Genomic DNA, 14,510 nt, shown 5'->3' on the forward strand with positions numbered 1-14,510 from the left:
TGAAGTGCTTATGCTGTATCAAGACTTGATACATGTTACTACAAATTATCTCCAATAAAAAAAAAAAATCTAGTTTTATTGCCTAATTGAGAAGTATAATCATTGTAGGAAGCACATAGAAAAATTATGCAATATTAAGAGCTTCTAATAGGTTCAAGGAAAGCCTTACAAATCAGAATGTACATAGTCACAAATGGGGAAAGGCTGAACACAAAGATCAACCTAAAGATCATAATATAGAAGCTTCTGTTCTGCTTTCATAGTCTTAAAAAAAAAAAAAAAAAAAACTGAAATAGTTGCTAAGTCTTAAAGAGGTTTAATGGAAATAGATACAAGTAACCAGTATCCAAGAATTATAAAACACATTTCACACACAGAAAGAATGAGGAAAAAATTTTGATGTGAACTAATCAACATTATTGATCAGAATTTTTTTTGAGTCTTTCCCTTTGTTATTGAATTTTACCTTTGTCAACTCGGTATTAATCTTAAATGGAAAAAGCAGTATTTTATGGAAGAGTCTAGGATGTGCATAAATCAGAAATTATGAATTAATGGAAAATAAGACTTATTGAATTTTTATTCCTAAGTTCCAAGTAATAATTGGCATTTTGAGTACATACTTGAGGGAATGGGGGAGGGGGGAGTAGCTGCTGGGTAAATAATGTCTTCTCTTAAAACAATTTCTACAATATGCAATTCTTTCTTATTTGTATTAGGGAAAAAATTAAAACAGCACAGAGAAAAAACAACAAACTGGCAAAAATAGCCATGGAGTATAATTCCAAAACAAGGGAATAAGGGAGAGAAAAGGTATTGCAATGTTAAACACGGAAACTTTTTAACTGTCTTAAGTACTGATCTAGTCTTCTCACTTCTTTCTAGTTGCATTTTTTGCTAGTCTTCGAGCTTCAGCATTGCCTCCTTCTTTAGAACCAGCAGGTACATGTTTCTATTAAAATAAAGAAAAAGTTGAAATTTAATTTATCTTTGAGGAAAAATCTCAAACATCAGACTTAAGCAGTTAGTATTCAGATTATATTGAAGTTCATCTCAATATATTCAAAGGGAGTGAATGACTTTTCATACTAATAACATGGTTTTCCTTTGTGTTATCAACTATGAAATTTTAACTTTAAAAGCATGCTTCTAAGATCCTCTTTCCTTTTTTGGGGTACATCTTCTAAAAAGCTTCCACTAATTTAATGCCATTCAAATGTAACAAGTGAAAATTGGTTGTATAGGGTAGTCTGTTTATCAGATAGATAGTGTTATCTTTTCTAAAGATGAGATCATATTGCTCACATAACAAGTACAATTATTAGAGCCTGGATTTTTCAAATGGCTTCATTAAATTCTTAAATTATTCACATTCCTACATTTTTATACTACAAGACTCAGCGATTTCCTGACCCCCAAAAAATTCATTTTGTTTTAAGTCTTTTAAGTGTTCTCCTTACAGGCCCATTTAGAAAATTTTCCAAATTCCACTTTGAGCTTTGATTTCTAGATAAACCATGTTCCCTTGTATTCTGTCGAGAGAATTCCCAATTAAAATTCCTTACCCACTCAACATTCATGCCTCGAGTCATAGAATCCAACTTGGCAAAATGATCTTTGTGGACAACATCTTTATTTTTGCTTGTTTTCCAGTCATTTGCTTTCCATGTGTCAATCCACTCGGTCATACCTGCACAGTTACCTTTGCTTATTGGTATTATCAAATTGGGGAAAAAACAATTTCCTCCCACCAGAGATTCCATAATTAAGGAAAATTACTGTCCATATTAGTACATAATTAGAAGTAAAGATGTACACAAGTGTTCCATTTTCTCCAGCCAGAAGTAAAGATGTACACAAGTGTTCATTTTCTCCAGCCAATGTCTAAATGCTTATTAAAAAAAAAAAAAAAAAAAAAAAAAAAAAAAAAAAACCACTTGGCTTGAAAAACCTTACATATGATTTATTAAAAAAAAAAAAAGAAAAGTTTCAATATAGAATACAACAGTAATAATCTCTATCCCAATAAAGCACGCGCGCGCGTGCACGCACACACACAAAGTTAGCTAACCCAACTCCCTATGACAACGGCCATTAATGGTTCAAGATCATAAGGTTAGATTTGGAATAGTTGGCTTGAGGAAAGATCAAGCCAAGGCCTTTAATAAATTACCACTTACTACTGGTAACTCAAATTCAGTTTTCATTGTATGTGGTTAAGAGGCAGAGATATTCTCTCCATTTTAAGGATGTAAAATATAAATTTAGAATTCAGCCAGGTCATGTAGCCGATAACTACAGGAAACAATTAGGACTAGAACACAAAATTCTAAAAAAAAGTTTTAACTTTTTAGTATTTGCAATTTTATCTTTATTGGTGCACTCCATCCATGCAGACTATTTTACAACTTGAGAAAAAAAAAATCTCTTAAAGAACCCAAACATTATATATCTATTGTTTCCCTTATTTTAATCCTTGGGAGATTATCAATCATATAAAGATGACCGGGATCATATTTATTTGGATTCAGAAGGTAATGCTAATAGGCTTTTGTGTCCATCCACCACCTGTCATGATCCATCCTCCACCCCCACCCCCTCCACTTCCTCACTTCCCCCCCCACCCCCAATCCATGGGCTTGGAAATCTTATAAAGGCTCTGCAGTTTCTTAAATATATAGAGACCTAAATCTCACCAATCTCCTTTTTCACTACAGTGTAGTAGTATGGGATAAGAACAAGAATAATGATTTTGGAAGACCTGGATTACTACAAATAGATGAAGTGACTGATATTTAAATGGAGAAAGGTTCAGGAGACTTCCGTTCGATTAGCCAAGTAAAGTAAAGTAGACTAGATCCTCCTAGTTATTTTAGACTTTAGAATCTCTTGAGAATGGATTCTTAGTTTTGCTAAGCTTTTGGAGATAAGTGAGCGTGTTTCTTTTCTCCACTACAGAGACACCATGCAACGCACATCCCCAATAGTACTAAAACTTACCTTTGGTGACAAGTTGGTTATCTGTGCATACAGTGATTCTGTTCTTATTTTGAGCCTTTGCTTGCTCAATCACTTTTGTAGCTGCCTTGAAAAAATAATTTTTGTTAAGGCATGAGATTCACAATTTCTACAGTTAATTAGAAAGGAATTAAAAATGCACATTTTCTTCTCTACTCTGTAGCTTTTGATTGTGAAAACATGAAGTTTATTACTCCTATTTTGTTTCCCTCCCTTGCCCCTCCCCCAGTCAAATAGGGACAATACTTGGACAATCTATACCCCTTAGTAATTGTGAAATGTTTTAGAAATGGGAATGATAATTATGAATTTAAGTACCAAAGGTGGAAATTAAAATGTTATTTAGTAGTCCATTCACACATCTGAAATGTTAACTAACATATTCAACATCACAACTTAAAAGCCAAGAAAGTAAGAAATTGCAGGTTAAAAATGTTCTGGGGACAGAGTTTTGCAAACTAAATCACTTTAGTGTTAGCTCATTAACATTTCAACATAATCTCAAAAGTTATCAATATTACTTTAGGGAACCAAAACTTATTACATCAATCTTGTGATAGGCTGTTTGAAGCTCTTACATTAGGGCCTAGCTGGTTTCTATTTTAGCAGCGTCCAAGATGTGATCTTCATTTAACAGGCAGTGTGCCAATGGCTTTTATGTGTCTCTAATATTTAAGGCAGTTTTGCAAGTTACTTCTATATTTCCCTTTACAATCATTTTTGATCATTGTTATCTTATACTAGCTGCTTACGTACTTAAGGAATGGAGTCATGAGGGGAATCATGGCAAGATATAATTTTGACACAAATTTACATCCCAGAAGAAACACCAATATAGAAAATAATAGAAGGTAATTGTCGAGCTCTCATTCCCTTCACGGGAATAAGCAATAAAGTATAATGTCAATGCAAAGCTGCATGCTTGCTAAAGCTTGTTTTCCAGGTGAGAGTGAAAAACCCTTCTTAAAATATTACTTCTGATGCCATTACCTAGATGTAAAATGCTTAAGCTCCATAAGGGCACTTAATAAATGGTGGCCCTGTAAATAAGTGGCACTTGAAATTACAAAGATTTAAGAATTCAAATCCTGCCTTAAGACACAAGTTTTCTGTGATTTTGAGCAATTACTTAATCTTTCTTAAATTTGTTTCCCCATTTGTAAAAATGGTGATAACCTGTAGGTCCCTTATAGTTGTAGTGGGAGATGAAAAGAGTGAATATAAACGTACTTTTTGCCAATATATAGAAATAAATGCTAGCCATAAAACAACTTCTCAGGTAAAAGGTCTTGCCTCTTTGGCTGTGGACATTAATGAAACTAGTAATTATTTTTCAGCAGCTGTTTACTTTTTAAAATGGAATAAACCAGGACTCAAAAGATCAGAATGCAAATTAACTTGAAGAATTTTGAAATTTTCTTAATTATAAACAGTGTTAGTTAGTCCTCAGTTGTTTGCCTTTTAGACATAGCTAAAAGCCTTTTTTCAGTTCCTAAAGATCAAAACTTTTAACTTACTTCTAAAGATGCACTTTGGTTTGTCTGTCGTCCAGAATACGTACTACTTGTGTTTCTACAAGAACAAAACAGTACAAAAAAAGAAAACCAAAAACACATTAAGATATACCAGACTATAACATTTTGAATTTTAGAAGGTTAGAAAGATTAACATAGTAGGAAAACTGATTCATGTTCTTTAAGTAAGCCTGTTGGGAATTTTATTTTATCTTAAGTTTTCTAAGACTATAACTTGGAAATGAATTGAATTTAAATGAGAAAGGTTTGTGCCAAGTCACCAGTCTCACTCTTCTGGAACAATCTGGATTCAGAGACAAGACAAGAGGAATCAGGGCACCTGTATATGGCCCTGGATGCAGTGGGAAACATTGGCGTTTAAGCTAAAATTTTTTGCAGAACCTCAGTTTGAGACAAGGTCAAAACCAATGATTAAGGCTAAGTAAGAAATAAGACAAAGAATGGATTTTAATTTTAAATTTAGTTAAAAAACAACAACCAACAACAACTGAAAAGTAAACCTGCCATTTTAAGCTAAGGAGTTAATTTCAAACCAGGAGATTCCCTTCATTAATCATTTTACAAAACTCCAAATCCCTCATTTTCCCAAAAGGAATCTATTCCTAGTGCTGGTCTAGAAATTCGTTCAAAAATTCTTAGTGACTACAAAAGCTTTAGAGTGGTATATTTTTCAGTTGAAACACAAAAGTAGGATTCTGATTATTCCCAAACCTTCAGATTTTGACTGCCTACTTAACAGTTCCAAATAAAAAAGCATACAACTATTCAAATTTTAGAATTTCTAATTAACATTTAAAATTCTGCAAATTACTCTAACTCATTTATAAAAAAAAGCTTAAACTGAAATTAAATGAATTACCAAAATCCTAAAGTGGTTGCATTTAAAATGATAAGTTCTGATCAAACTTATTTAAAAGACAAAGAAAACACAGTAACTTGTTTTTGCAGTTTTAAAATGTATTGTCTTGACATATATAGATAAAAGGTGAAGTACAAAGGCAAAAACAGTTCTATAGATATAATTTAAACCTAATTCCAAGCAACATTTAAATAACTCATAAATTAACTTGACAGGAATCAGATATTGTCAACCAGAATTCAAGAGAAGATAGCCAATATAGTAAAATATTAGTCTTTTAGTCAAAATAAGTGACCTGCACCTGATAGTGCCATACAGCAAGTCCTAGGATGCCAAAGAGGGTGATGGGAATAGGGTTTATAGAGGATACTAAAGAGAGAATAGCAAGCCAGCATGTGGAAAGAGTTAGGAGTATTTCATAGTTTTGCAAATTAAGTTGTTTGTTATAACAAGCAAAAAGTCTATAAGAGAAATCTTGGGGATCTGAGGGTAGCATTTGGGCAATGAGTCTGGTAAGGCCCAGGCAATTCATTGGCCTGGTAAAGTAGAGATAGTGAGATCTAGTAATGTTGGACGATACCATTGCAGTCCTATTTTATATTGCTTTAATGATGTCTCTCGGGCTACCAGGAAATTGGTAAATGACTTGTAAATCTAAGGGAAATAAGTTTCTACTCTTGGTCTTCCAAATTGTTCTTTATTATAGTAAAATGTACTGAAAAAGGAAGATTTTGGAGTTTGCCTTATGACTTTCTCAAAATTAAGTCTTTAAAAATGTTCTCATTTGTAGGCTTTTTGCAAGACTACATACTTACAATTTATGGTTTGGTCCCCAGTAGGTACCAATACCTCCTTGTGCTCCTTCTCTTCCATTATTTTTGCAGGCACCTTTTACATACACAGTGTTAGGATCTGTAAAAGAAATTTCTGCAGTGTATTAGCCTAAATGAGACTTTGGGGCAAATTGTTAACTACTGTATTGTTTGAATATAGACTTGCATAATAAGAAACTGTATACACACACACACACACACCCCAGAATGCCCAGGTCATGCTGACCACAGAAACCTTCCAAGGAATTCAAAGATTGATGTAAGTAATATTCAATTTTCTATAAAGTTAAAATTGTAATCAATTTATGTGCCTTATTAAGAAACTCACTATGTGCCTGCCAATGTCTTAATTTTCCTGTTCCTTGGTTTGAATCCTAGATAATGTGCAACTAGGGAAGATTAAAATGATACCACATAATTTGACTTTTTGCCATAAATTAATAAACTCCTAAATACTCAATTTTGAGTTTTGTTCTTGATGGAACAAGACAGTCACAACCTTTTCTGCCACCCAAGTGGGACTTGTTTCTAGTTTCAATTCCCTAGACTTCCTTAAAAGTCAGTTTGCAATTACACCCCTGCAAAGTTTTATCTGAATCGTTAAACAAATTAAGCCCATTTTTACACATACATATTTTCAGGCTAGCAAAATTAGGACCCAGACTCCTATTCTCTCAAAAGGAAAGCCCAAAGTTAATTAAAACATATCATAACATAGATGCACAAAAATGATCCGTGACCAGTCTCCCATCTGACCTAACCACTTCTTAGTGGGCTTCTTTCTGATTTTGAGCAGCAGAATCAGTAACTTTTGTGGGAAAGTTTTTTGGGTTAAGATTGAAGACCTAGAGCACCTCAAAACCCACCTGTTCAACAGATTGCTCAGATTAACATTTTTAAAAATTAGAAATAGGAGTAAGTTACATAATCTGCAAAAATGTTTTAAATCTTTGACTCTATAACCAAGGAAAGTCTCAAGATAGAAGGCAAAAAAGCTGAACAGAACCCTATCCCCACTTCTATTCTGAGAAGAGAACTTTGTCCCAGTTGTCTCCAGCTAAGCATCCTATTACCATCTTTATTCCGACCTACCTGATCCTTGGTATGATTGTCCATACTGGCTTCCAGAGTTTCCACTTTGATAGTCATAGTAATAGCTGTTTGGAGTGTAATTCCAACTCATCTTCAGTCTCTAGAAAGGTTTGATAGCAAAAGAAAGTAACTGACCTTCAGAGAATGGAAACAGTTTTAAAAGCCAAGAAATGTGGTAGGTGGTGCAGCAAATTACAGCCCAGACTCCGCCTCCTTCCCGCCCCCTCTTTAATCCTGAAAAGGGCATTTTGTTCTATCTTAGTTGCGAACAAAATATATTTGGTGCCTCTGGGCCATTTTTATGCCAAGGCCAGTTTTCTGTTTCCCCATACTTTTCTTTTATAATCTTTCGTCTTTTCGTATTAATTTATGTATTCCTTTAAGCATCTGGAGACTACTCGGTGCTAGCAGTGAATACAAAGACACTGCAAGGGGAACACACCTTTTCCTTCAGGTGTAACTAATCCTTACCGAGGGCAATCTTTGCTGGAGCTGGGAAACTGCTTAGTAGTATCTACATATATTTCTCCTTAGGGTAAATCTCTGAAGGCGCAGTGGGGGGAGGTTTGCTCTTGAGGAAAAGGGTGGGTAAGATTTAAATTTTAATTTTAATTGACAGGAAGGGAGAGGAAGGCTTTTCAAGGAAAGAAAATGAACAAGTGGTTGGTTTAATGGTAGGAACTTTTCTAGAACCTAGTAGGTACCTATTTGGAATTAAAAGAGAGACCTGAATAGTTTCTGTGTTCAAAGACTTTATGATATATTGGAGGAAATAACATGTACATAATTTTGGATGATGGGACTCATAGATTTGCTTTAAGAAATAATAGAAATAATTTTTTAAAATGAAAAGATGTTTCCTTTGCTAAAAGTTGGAATAAATTTTCTCCCACGACATTGTGTTATGTGGGGGTGGGGGGTTTATTCTGACTGAAATGGCTCTGGTGACCTAACCAAAGAGAAACTGAAACTATATGCCAGTTATTTCCAAAGCAGAAGTCTTTCTCAATATTTCCATGAAGTGCAAAGCTCATCTTTAATTAACATGTGGTTTCTCATCATTCAGAAATGAAAAGAGCTACCTTCTACCAATGTGGTTTTTATTATTGTTGATTTTACACAGACCCATGATTTCAGTAAAACAGGTAAATTCCTTGTGAGGGAACTCGCTTTCACTCTGCATATCAAACTTCCTCTGCCACTTTATAGGCCTGGAGTTGCTCAGGGTCCCATCACCTGTCTGAAGCAGAACCCAAGCTCTCCTGACTCCAAGTCCAGCTGCCAATCCATTAAGACACACTACCTTTCCTCTAAGATCATGAGAAATGAGAAGGAATGACACCCTATACTTCCTTTCCCCTAGTAATCACTATGTGATCAATTCTTATCCTGGGCTGATCATATTTATCTTTCTTCTGGAGTCCCTATGGCAATAAAAGTATTTCCTTTGTTTTGAACAAAAGCATGTGTTGATTAATATAATTCTAATGCTCTCAAAATAGGAGATAGTGTGAGAAACAAGGCCTTTCTTTGCCAAAGCTCAGCAAAGATAATGCTATCTGCGCCCAACTCCTGCACCCTTACTTTTGTTGAGGTTGAGAAGGGGGACCCCAAAAGTCCCAGATCAGTGTCACTAGGTGTCTCTAAAGAATTTGAAGGCTTTGAACCCCTCTCCTAGTCAAGGGGCAAAGTTTATTAACAGCAATGTGACGCCATTACTGAGTGGATTGAATTCTAAGAGAATCCAAAAAGACTAAAGCAAGGAGGTACTTACACAGCTTTCTATCATATATATGTTAATTCTGTGACCCAAGGGTAAGGCTGGGAAGTAATCTCCAAATGAATTATAAGAGTGGCCTACTGAGTGTGCTCAGTTTCCTGAGGCAGATTCCAAAGCTAGAAGACCAAGGACTCATTAGAAGTCCCAAGATCAGGGGAACCCAAAATCACATTACATCACTTTCACATAAATATTCTACATGCTAGTCACCCCCCCCCCAGTCTCTTGACATTAATGTGGGTACATGGCCCTAGGGCCCATGGTTGTCTAGCTTCTCAATGCATATGGCCCCATCTTTTCCAGGCATATACCTCTGATATTTTTATACCATTTGTTATGATAATCGTTTGTTAAATGTCTGTAATCTATTCATCTATATCTAAATTTATCTATTGATAACTATAGATATACAGTAATTTGTTGTCTTTCCTTCTGGGAGAGGGTGATGACATCAGGAAGATGATGTCACACTCACTCAGCACTCCTTGACTTTTGGCCCAACTCTCCCTGAAGAAGTTCGATGATGGCATCAGGGAACTTCTATTTAAGGCAGAGTCCCAGGGCAGCTAGGTGGCACATTGGTTGGAATGCCCTTTGAGTCATGAAAGCTCATGTTTCTGAGTTCCTGCAATCTGGTCTCAGCTACAAGTCACTCAACCCTGTTTTGCTTCTGTTTCCTTATCTGCAAAGCAAACCACTCCAGCATCTTTGCCAAGAAAACTCCAAATAGGGCCCACAACGAGTTACATACCTGAAAAATGACTCAACACCAACAACCCAGGCAAACATCTCACAATTTCCCACCTGGCTACAGAACTTCATCATATCTCCAGCCCTTCCTACCTTTCCTTCCCCCACTTCACTTCCCCCAGTCTTTTTTAGCTTCTTTTTATATATCTGCCTATTAATGTTGTGCCAAAGTTCCATTTTGATGTCCTGACCTAGTTTCTCCAATTGTCCTATTTAGTTACTCTGCCTTTCCCTTTTAATGTTTGAGATAAAGCTTTTATATCTTTAGGTTATAGACATTCCTTCTTAATGTTTGACAAGATAAAGGTTTGATGTGGGAAAGATCCCTTTCTAGATTCCCACCCTCTCCTAGTTAATAATGTAAATTGCCCTTTAACTCACAAATCCTGGTCCCTTTGAATTCCAATAGAAGATCTGACCTGTTCCCAGCCCCACCAGGATATGAGCCAACTTTGGGGCTACACCTGAAAGCCCCTCGAGCTAAGTCTCCTATTATAAAAAGGCCACGCTGGGAACCCCTCTTTGTAGAGATTCCTCTACCATTGTTATGCCACAGTTCTCTTTAACTGTCCTGACTCAGTTTCCCTGTCTCAGTTTCCTTAACTGTTCTGTCTCTGACCCAGTAAAACTAAGGATTATTTGCTCTCGGGTTATAAATTAGCAAGATAAAAGAGTAGATCTCCTGATTCTTTTACGGATTTACAATATCCTTTAGAATATTCCAAGATTAACCCATGATATCTTTACTTCTTTGTCTCTTGGAATTCTTAGAACCTAAAAATCCAATATGGATTCCTTGGTCCCAGTATACTTATCTCTGTCTGACTGGATAATCTGAGACGAGAGTCCTGTCCAGTCAATCTTACTCTCCCATTAATAAAATATTAAAAACTCTCCAATCTCTCTCCTGCCTCAGTTTCTCCGGCATTACAATTTGGAGGTCCCACCGAGATAATAGAAACTGAGAACTGGATTAGAGACCTCTCCATCTCCACCTAGGCCTGAGGGGGGCTCAGGACCTGGGTCTGTTCCTTGAGAAAAGACCAGCACTCTGGCTAAGTGGTTCCTCAGCCTCAGTCCGGCCTACAGTGGACAACGAAATCGATTCGGCATTTGATTCGGCATTCGGGAGAGTAAGTCTGTCTGGGTACCTTTTGGGGTACCATCTGGTTTTGGTTCTGTTTCTGGTCTGTTCTGTTGCTAGCAACCTGTGGTCTCAGAATAAATACCGACGGGTTTAAAAATTCTGAGACGGGTATTTTCTGGGCCGCTGGTCCTGACACTGGCAGTCTCTCTGATCTATTTTTCCATTCCTGTAACCCCAGTTCATTACGTATTTCAGCATTTCAAAGGACCTTGAAGTTTGGCTTGAGGCACCTAAAAAGTTTGGAGTTTACCTGCTGTGATGGTCTAACTGTGTAATCTGCTCAGAAATCTGTATTCTAGTAGCAGCCCTGCCTGTTTCTCTGGGTGGGGAGGGGTGGAGCTACTACAAGCCTCATCCTTCCCCCATGGAGAGGGCTGCCTCTCTGAATGAGCCTTGGACCCTGCTGCTTTGTAAGCAGAGACTGAGTTAAGTGCACAAATGACCACAGACCTAACTGTCCATTTCAAACTGGATTCTCTGGCTGAGGTGGTGCTCCAGAACTGGAGAGGGCCTGACATGCTTGCAACAAGGGAGCCTTTGTACAGCTGTTAACTCTGGGATTATCAGGGAGAGACTTGCTCTTGCCATATGAGTCCTTACATTTTTTCTAGTTTTATTTTTGCTCGTTTGCTTTACATAGGGTGGGTCAAAGACCTCCTGGATACCTAGAGGAAGGTGCTAAGATTCAAAGGTTTGAATATTTAGGAGAAAGAGTGTGGAATGTTATGCCACAGTTTTCTTTAACTGTCCTGACTCAGTTTCCCTGTCTCAGTTTCCTTAACTGTTCTGTCTCTGACCCAGTAAAACTAAGGATTATTTGCTCTCGGGTTATAAATTAGCAAGATAAAAGAGTAGATCTCCTGATTCTTTTACGGATTTACAATATCCTTTAGAATATTCCAAGATCAACCCATGATATCTTTACTTCTTTGTCTCTGGAATTTTTAGGTTTTATGGCTTCCCCTCCCTGATAAAAAAACTTTCCCTCCCTTTCTCTTCTTTGTCTCCAAAAAGGTATTTAAGAAGTTGGGGTTCCTCCATTCATGGCTGGAGTATGGCGTCTGGCAGCTGTATGCTGGACGCTGGATTCTTTGGGTCCTCCAGCCCTGGGACCAATATGGATTCCTTGGTCCCAGTATACTTATCTCTGTCTGACTGGATAATCTGAGACGAGAGTCCTGTCCAGTCAATCTTACTCTCCCATTAATAAAATATTAAAAACTCTCTAATCTCTCTCCTGCCTCAGTTTCTCCGGCATTACAATTTGGAGGTTCCACCGAGATAATAGAAACTGAGAACTGGATTAGAGATTAGAGACCTCTCGGTCTCCACCTAGGCCTAAGGGGGGCTCAGGACCTTGGTCTGTTCCTTGAGAAAAGACCAGCACTCTGGCTAAGTGGTTCCTCAGCCTCAGTCCGGCCTACAGTGGACAACGAAATCGATTCGGCATTTGATTCGGCATTCGGGAGAGTAAGTCTGTCTGGGTACCTTTTGGGGTACCATCTTGTTTTGGTTCTGGTTCTGGTCTGTTCTGTTGCTAGCAACCTGTGGTCTCAGAATAAATACCGACGGGTTTAAAAATTCTGAGACGGGTATTTTCTGGGACGCTGGAAAATAGCCTCTGGGTATGTTTGCTTAATGTTGTAACTGTGTAGTCTGTGTGATATATGTTCTATGTTCTGTGTGGTTTGTCTGTTATGTTGTTGGTTGGAAAACAACGTTGCAACTGTGCATAGTAAATTGGAGCTCCATGTTTGTTTGTGTGTGTCTGTGTTAAAAGTTAGTAAGCTTGTAAGAGATAAGGATTCAGCCTCTGTGTTGCAGGCTTAGAAAATATCAAGAAGTTTGAAAAATCTTTCTCTCTCTCTCTCTGTCTCTGGCTGACTGCAGCAGCCTGTGAGAAAAAGGGAGAAAAGGGAAAGGAAAAAAAAAAGGGAAAAAAAATAGATTGAAAGGGATTTGAAAGTTCGGAAAGTTAAAAAATATATATAGAAGAGCAGGTGCTAACATTTTGAAGGAAAGAAGTTTGAATGGAATATCTAGGCATTCTCTGTGAAGGCAGAGAAAAGCACTAAATAAATGGGCTTCCTTGGAAGTTCACAGAATTTTCAAGGTGAAACAAACTTCTCTCTGAGGGTGGGGAATCCTGGAAAAAGCCCCTAGTCTGTTTTTGCTGATTTAAAAGCTTTGTTAAGTTTTAAGAACAATGATTAAGGAAAATTTGCTTGTGATTTAAAATTTTTTAGGAAAAGCCTACTAGAGTAAAGAGCAATAAAATTCAAGCTTAGTCTGGCCTGGGCAATAAAAAGCTCTGGAGATAAGATGCTAATAGCTGTTAGAAGAAATGTGGTAGGAGAAAAAACTTTTAAAAACAGCTGTATTAGTTTGATTCAGTTTGTTACCTTTTGAAATATATTGAGTTATTTGTTAACATAAGTTATACTTTAAATCCAGCTCTGCTGGACAGTGTGGGTTTTGTGGAGGTTCGGGTTGACTATAGTGTGAATCTTACAGGTTTTTGAAGGGAAAAGGAAAGAGGAATGCAGGTGATTTAGGAAGGACTGATTTGTAAGGGAAATTAAAGGTTTGCATGGTGTTAGGAAGGTGAAAGAAAGACTTTTGGGAGTAGGTGAAGAGGTGGGGGAAGGAGTCACCCACCCCCACTGCCTTCTGCTACTTTACCAAAGGAGCACCTGGGAAGGAAAGTTCTTTAAGGAGATTGTTTAAGTATGTAGTCAGGGGGAAAGAGAAAGTTGGAAATGGGTGGATTTGGGAAGAAACCTGATATTGGGAAACTGATGGGTTAAATCTTGAAAAGGATCCCCATGTAGGAAATTGAGTGGGGAAGCTGAGGGAAGTTTTTTTCTAGAGGGTCAGGATTGGAGGAAGGGTGGCCACGTGGAATCCTCTCCTTCCCTTACCCCCCTGAGTATGTTCCTGCTGTTTTTTTTCTCTTATCTGATTGCGGCAGTGCAGCAAAGTGTGATTTTTAAGGACATGCTTACTTTAGGTTAATTGATTGAATATTTGTTTCTTCATAAAGGTTTTCTTGGTTAAGAGAAATGGTCATAAATGTGATCCATACTTTGGTCCGAGTATTTCTAGTTTAATTGCTATGTTAAAAAAACCTTCTTGAATTCTTTTATGTGGAATTGGGTTTTTTGTATAAGTTTAAATTGATTGTATTGGGTCATCCTGAGGTTATTTAAAGGGCCTCTGAACATAATAGTTTTTTTTCTTTGTCCTTTTGAAAATGTTTCTGTTATGGACAATATGCAATTTGGGATGTTTTTCTATGTATTGGGTATTTTAAAAGCAAACTGATTTGTATGTATAATGTTCACTCATGTAACATCTACCTAGATATAATTGTTCTAAGTTGTGAACTTATGGTAACTCTTTGTTTAAGATTTATCAGAAATTTGATTAATGACATTTGTTATTGGAGGTAAAAGTTTTTGGGCTTAGAGTTAATTAGCTAATGCTATTTGGGAGT

At 36.9% G+C, this 14,510-nt stretch overlaps 1 protein-coding gene across 2 annotated transcripts; it reads right to left on the reverse strand.

Moving 5' to 3' along the window:
• Nucleotides 1-293: 293 nt before the first annotated feature.
• Nucleotides 294-7,491, reverse strand: LOC127548584 (ribonuclease H1-like). Of its 2 annotated transcripts, none has more exons than XM_051976042.1 (6): nt 7,338-7,491; nt 6,228-6,339; nt 4,536-4,590; nt 3,001-3,085; nt 1,566-1,690; nt 294-952 (listed from the first exon to the last, which is right to left on the reverse strand). In XM_051976042.1, the coding sequence occupies exons 1-6, from the start codon at nt 7,426-7,428 to the stop codon at nt 872-874; spliced, it is 549 nt and encodes a 182-aa protein (XP_051832002.1). In that variant the 5' UTR covers nt 7,429-7,491; the 3' UTR covers nt 294-871. The 2 variants fall into 2 exon arrangements, with proteins under 2 accessions (XP_051832002.1, XP_051832003.1); XM_051976043.1 differs by having other exon boundaries at nt 6,228-6,324; nt 7,338-7,488.
• Nucleotides 7,492-14,510: the final 7,019 nt, after the last annotated feature.

The sequence above is a fragment of the Antechinus flavipes genome, chromosome 2 (genome assembly GCF_016432865.1).
Source record: "Antechinus flavipes isolate AdamAnt ecotype Samford, QLD, Australia chromosome 2, AdamAnt_v2, whole genome shotgun sequence".
Lineage (NCBI taxonomy): Eukaryota > Metazoa > Chordata > Mammalia > Dasyuromorphia > Dasyuridae > Antechinus > Antechinus flavipes.

Bases quoted from the DNA above. Each gene is read 5' to 3' on its own strand.
- LOC127548584 (XM_051976042.1), bottom strand. From the start codon at position 7,428: ATGAGTTGGAATTACACTCCAAACAGCTATTACTATGACTATCAAAGT. The intron at 4,591-6,227 runs GTAAGTATGTAG...TTGTTCTTGTAG, and splicing joins TGGGGACCAAACCATAAATT to AAACACAAGTAGTACGTATT. The intron at 3,086-4,535 runs GTAAGTTAAAAG...TATTTTTTCAAG, and splicing joins ACCAAAGTGCATCTTTAGAA to GCAGCTACAAAAGTGATTGA.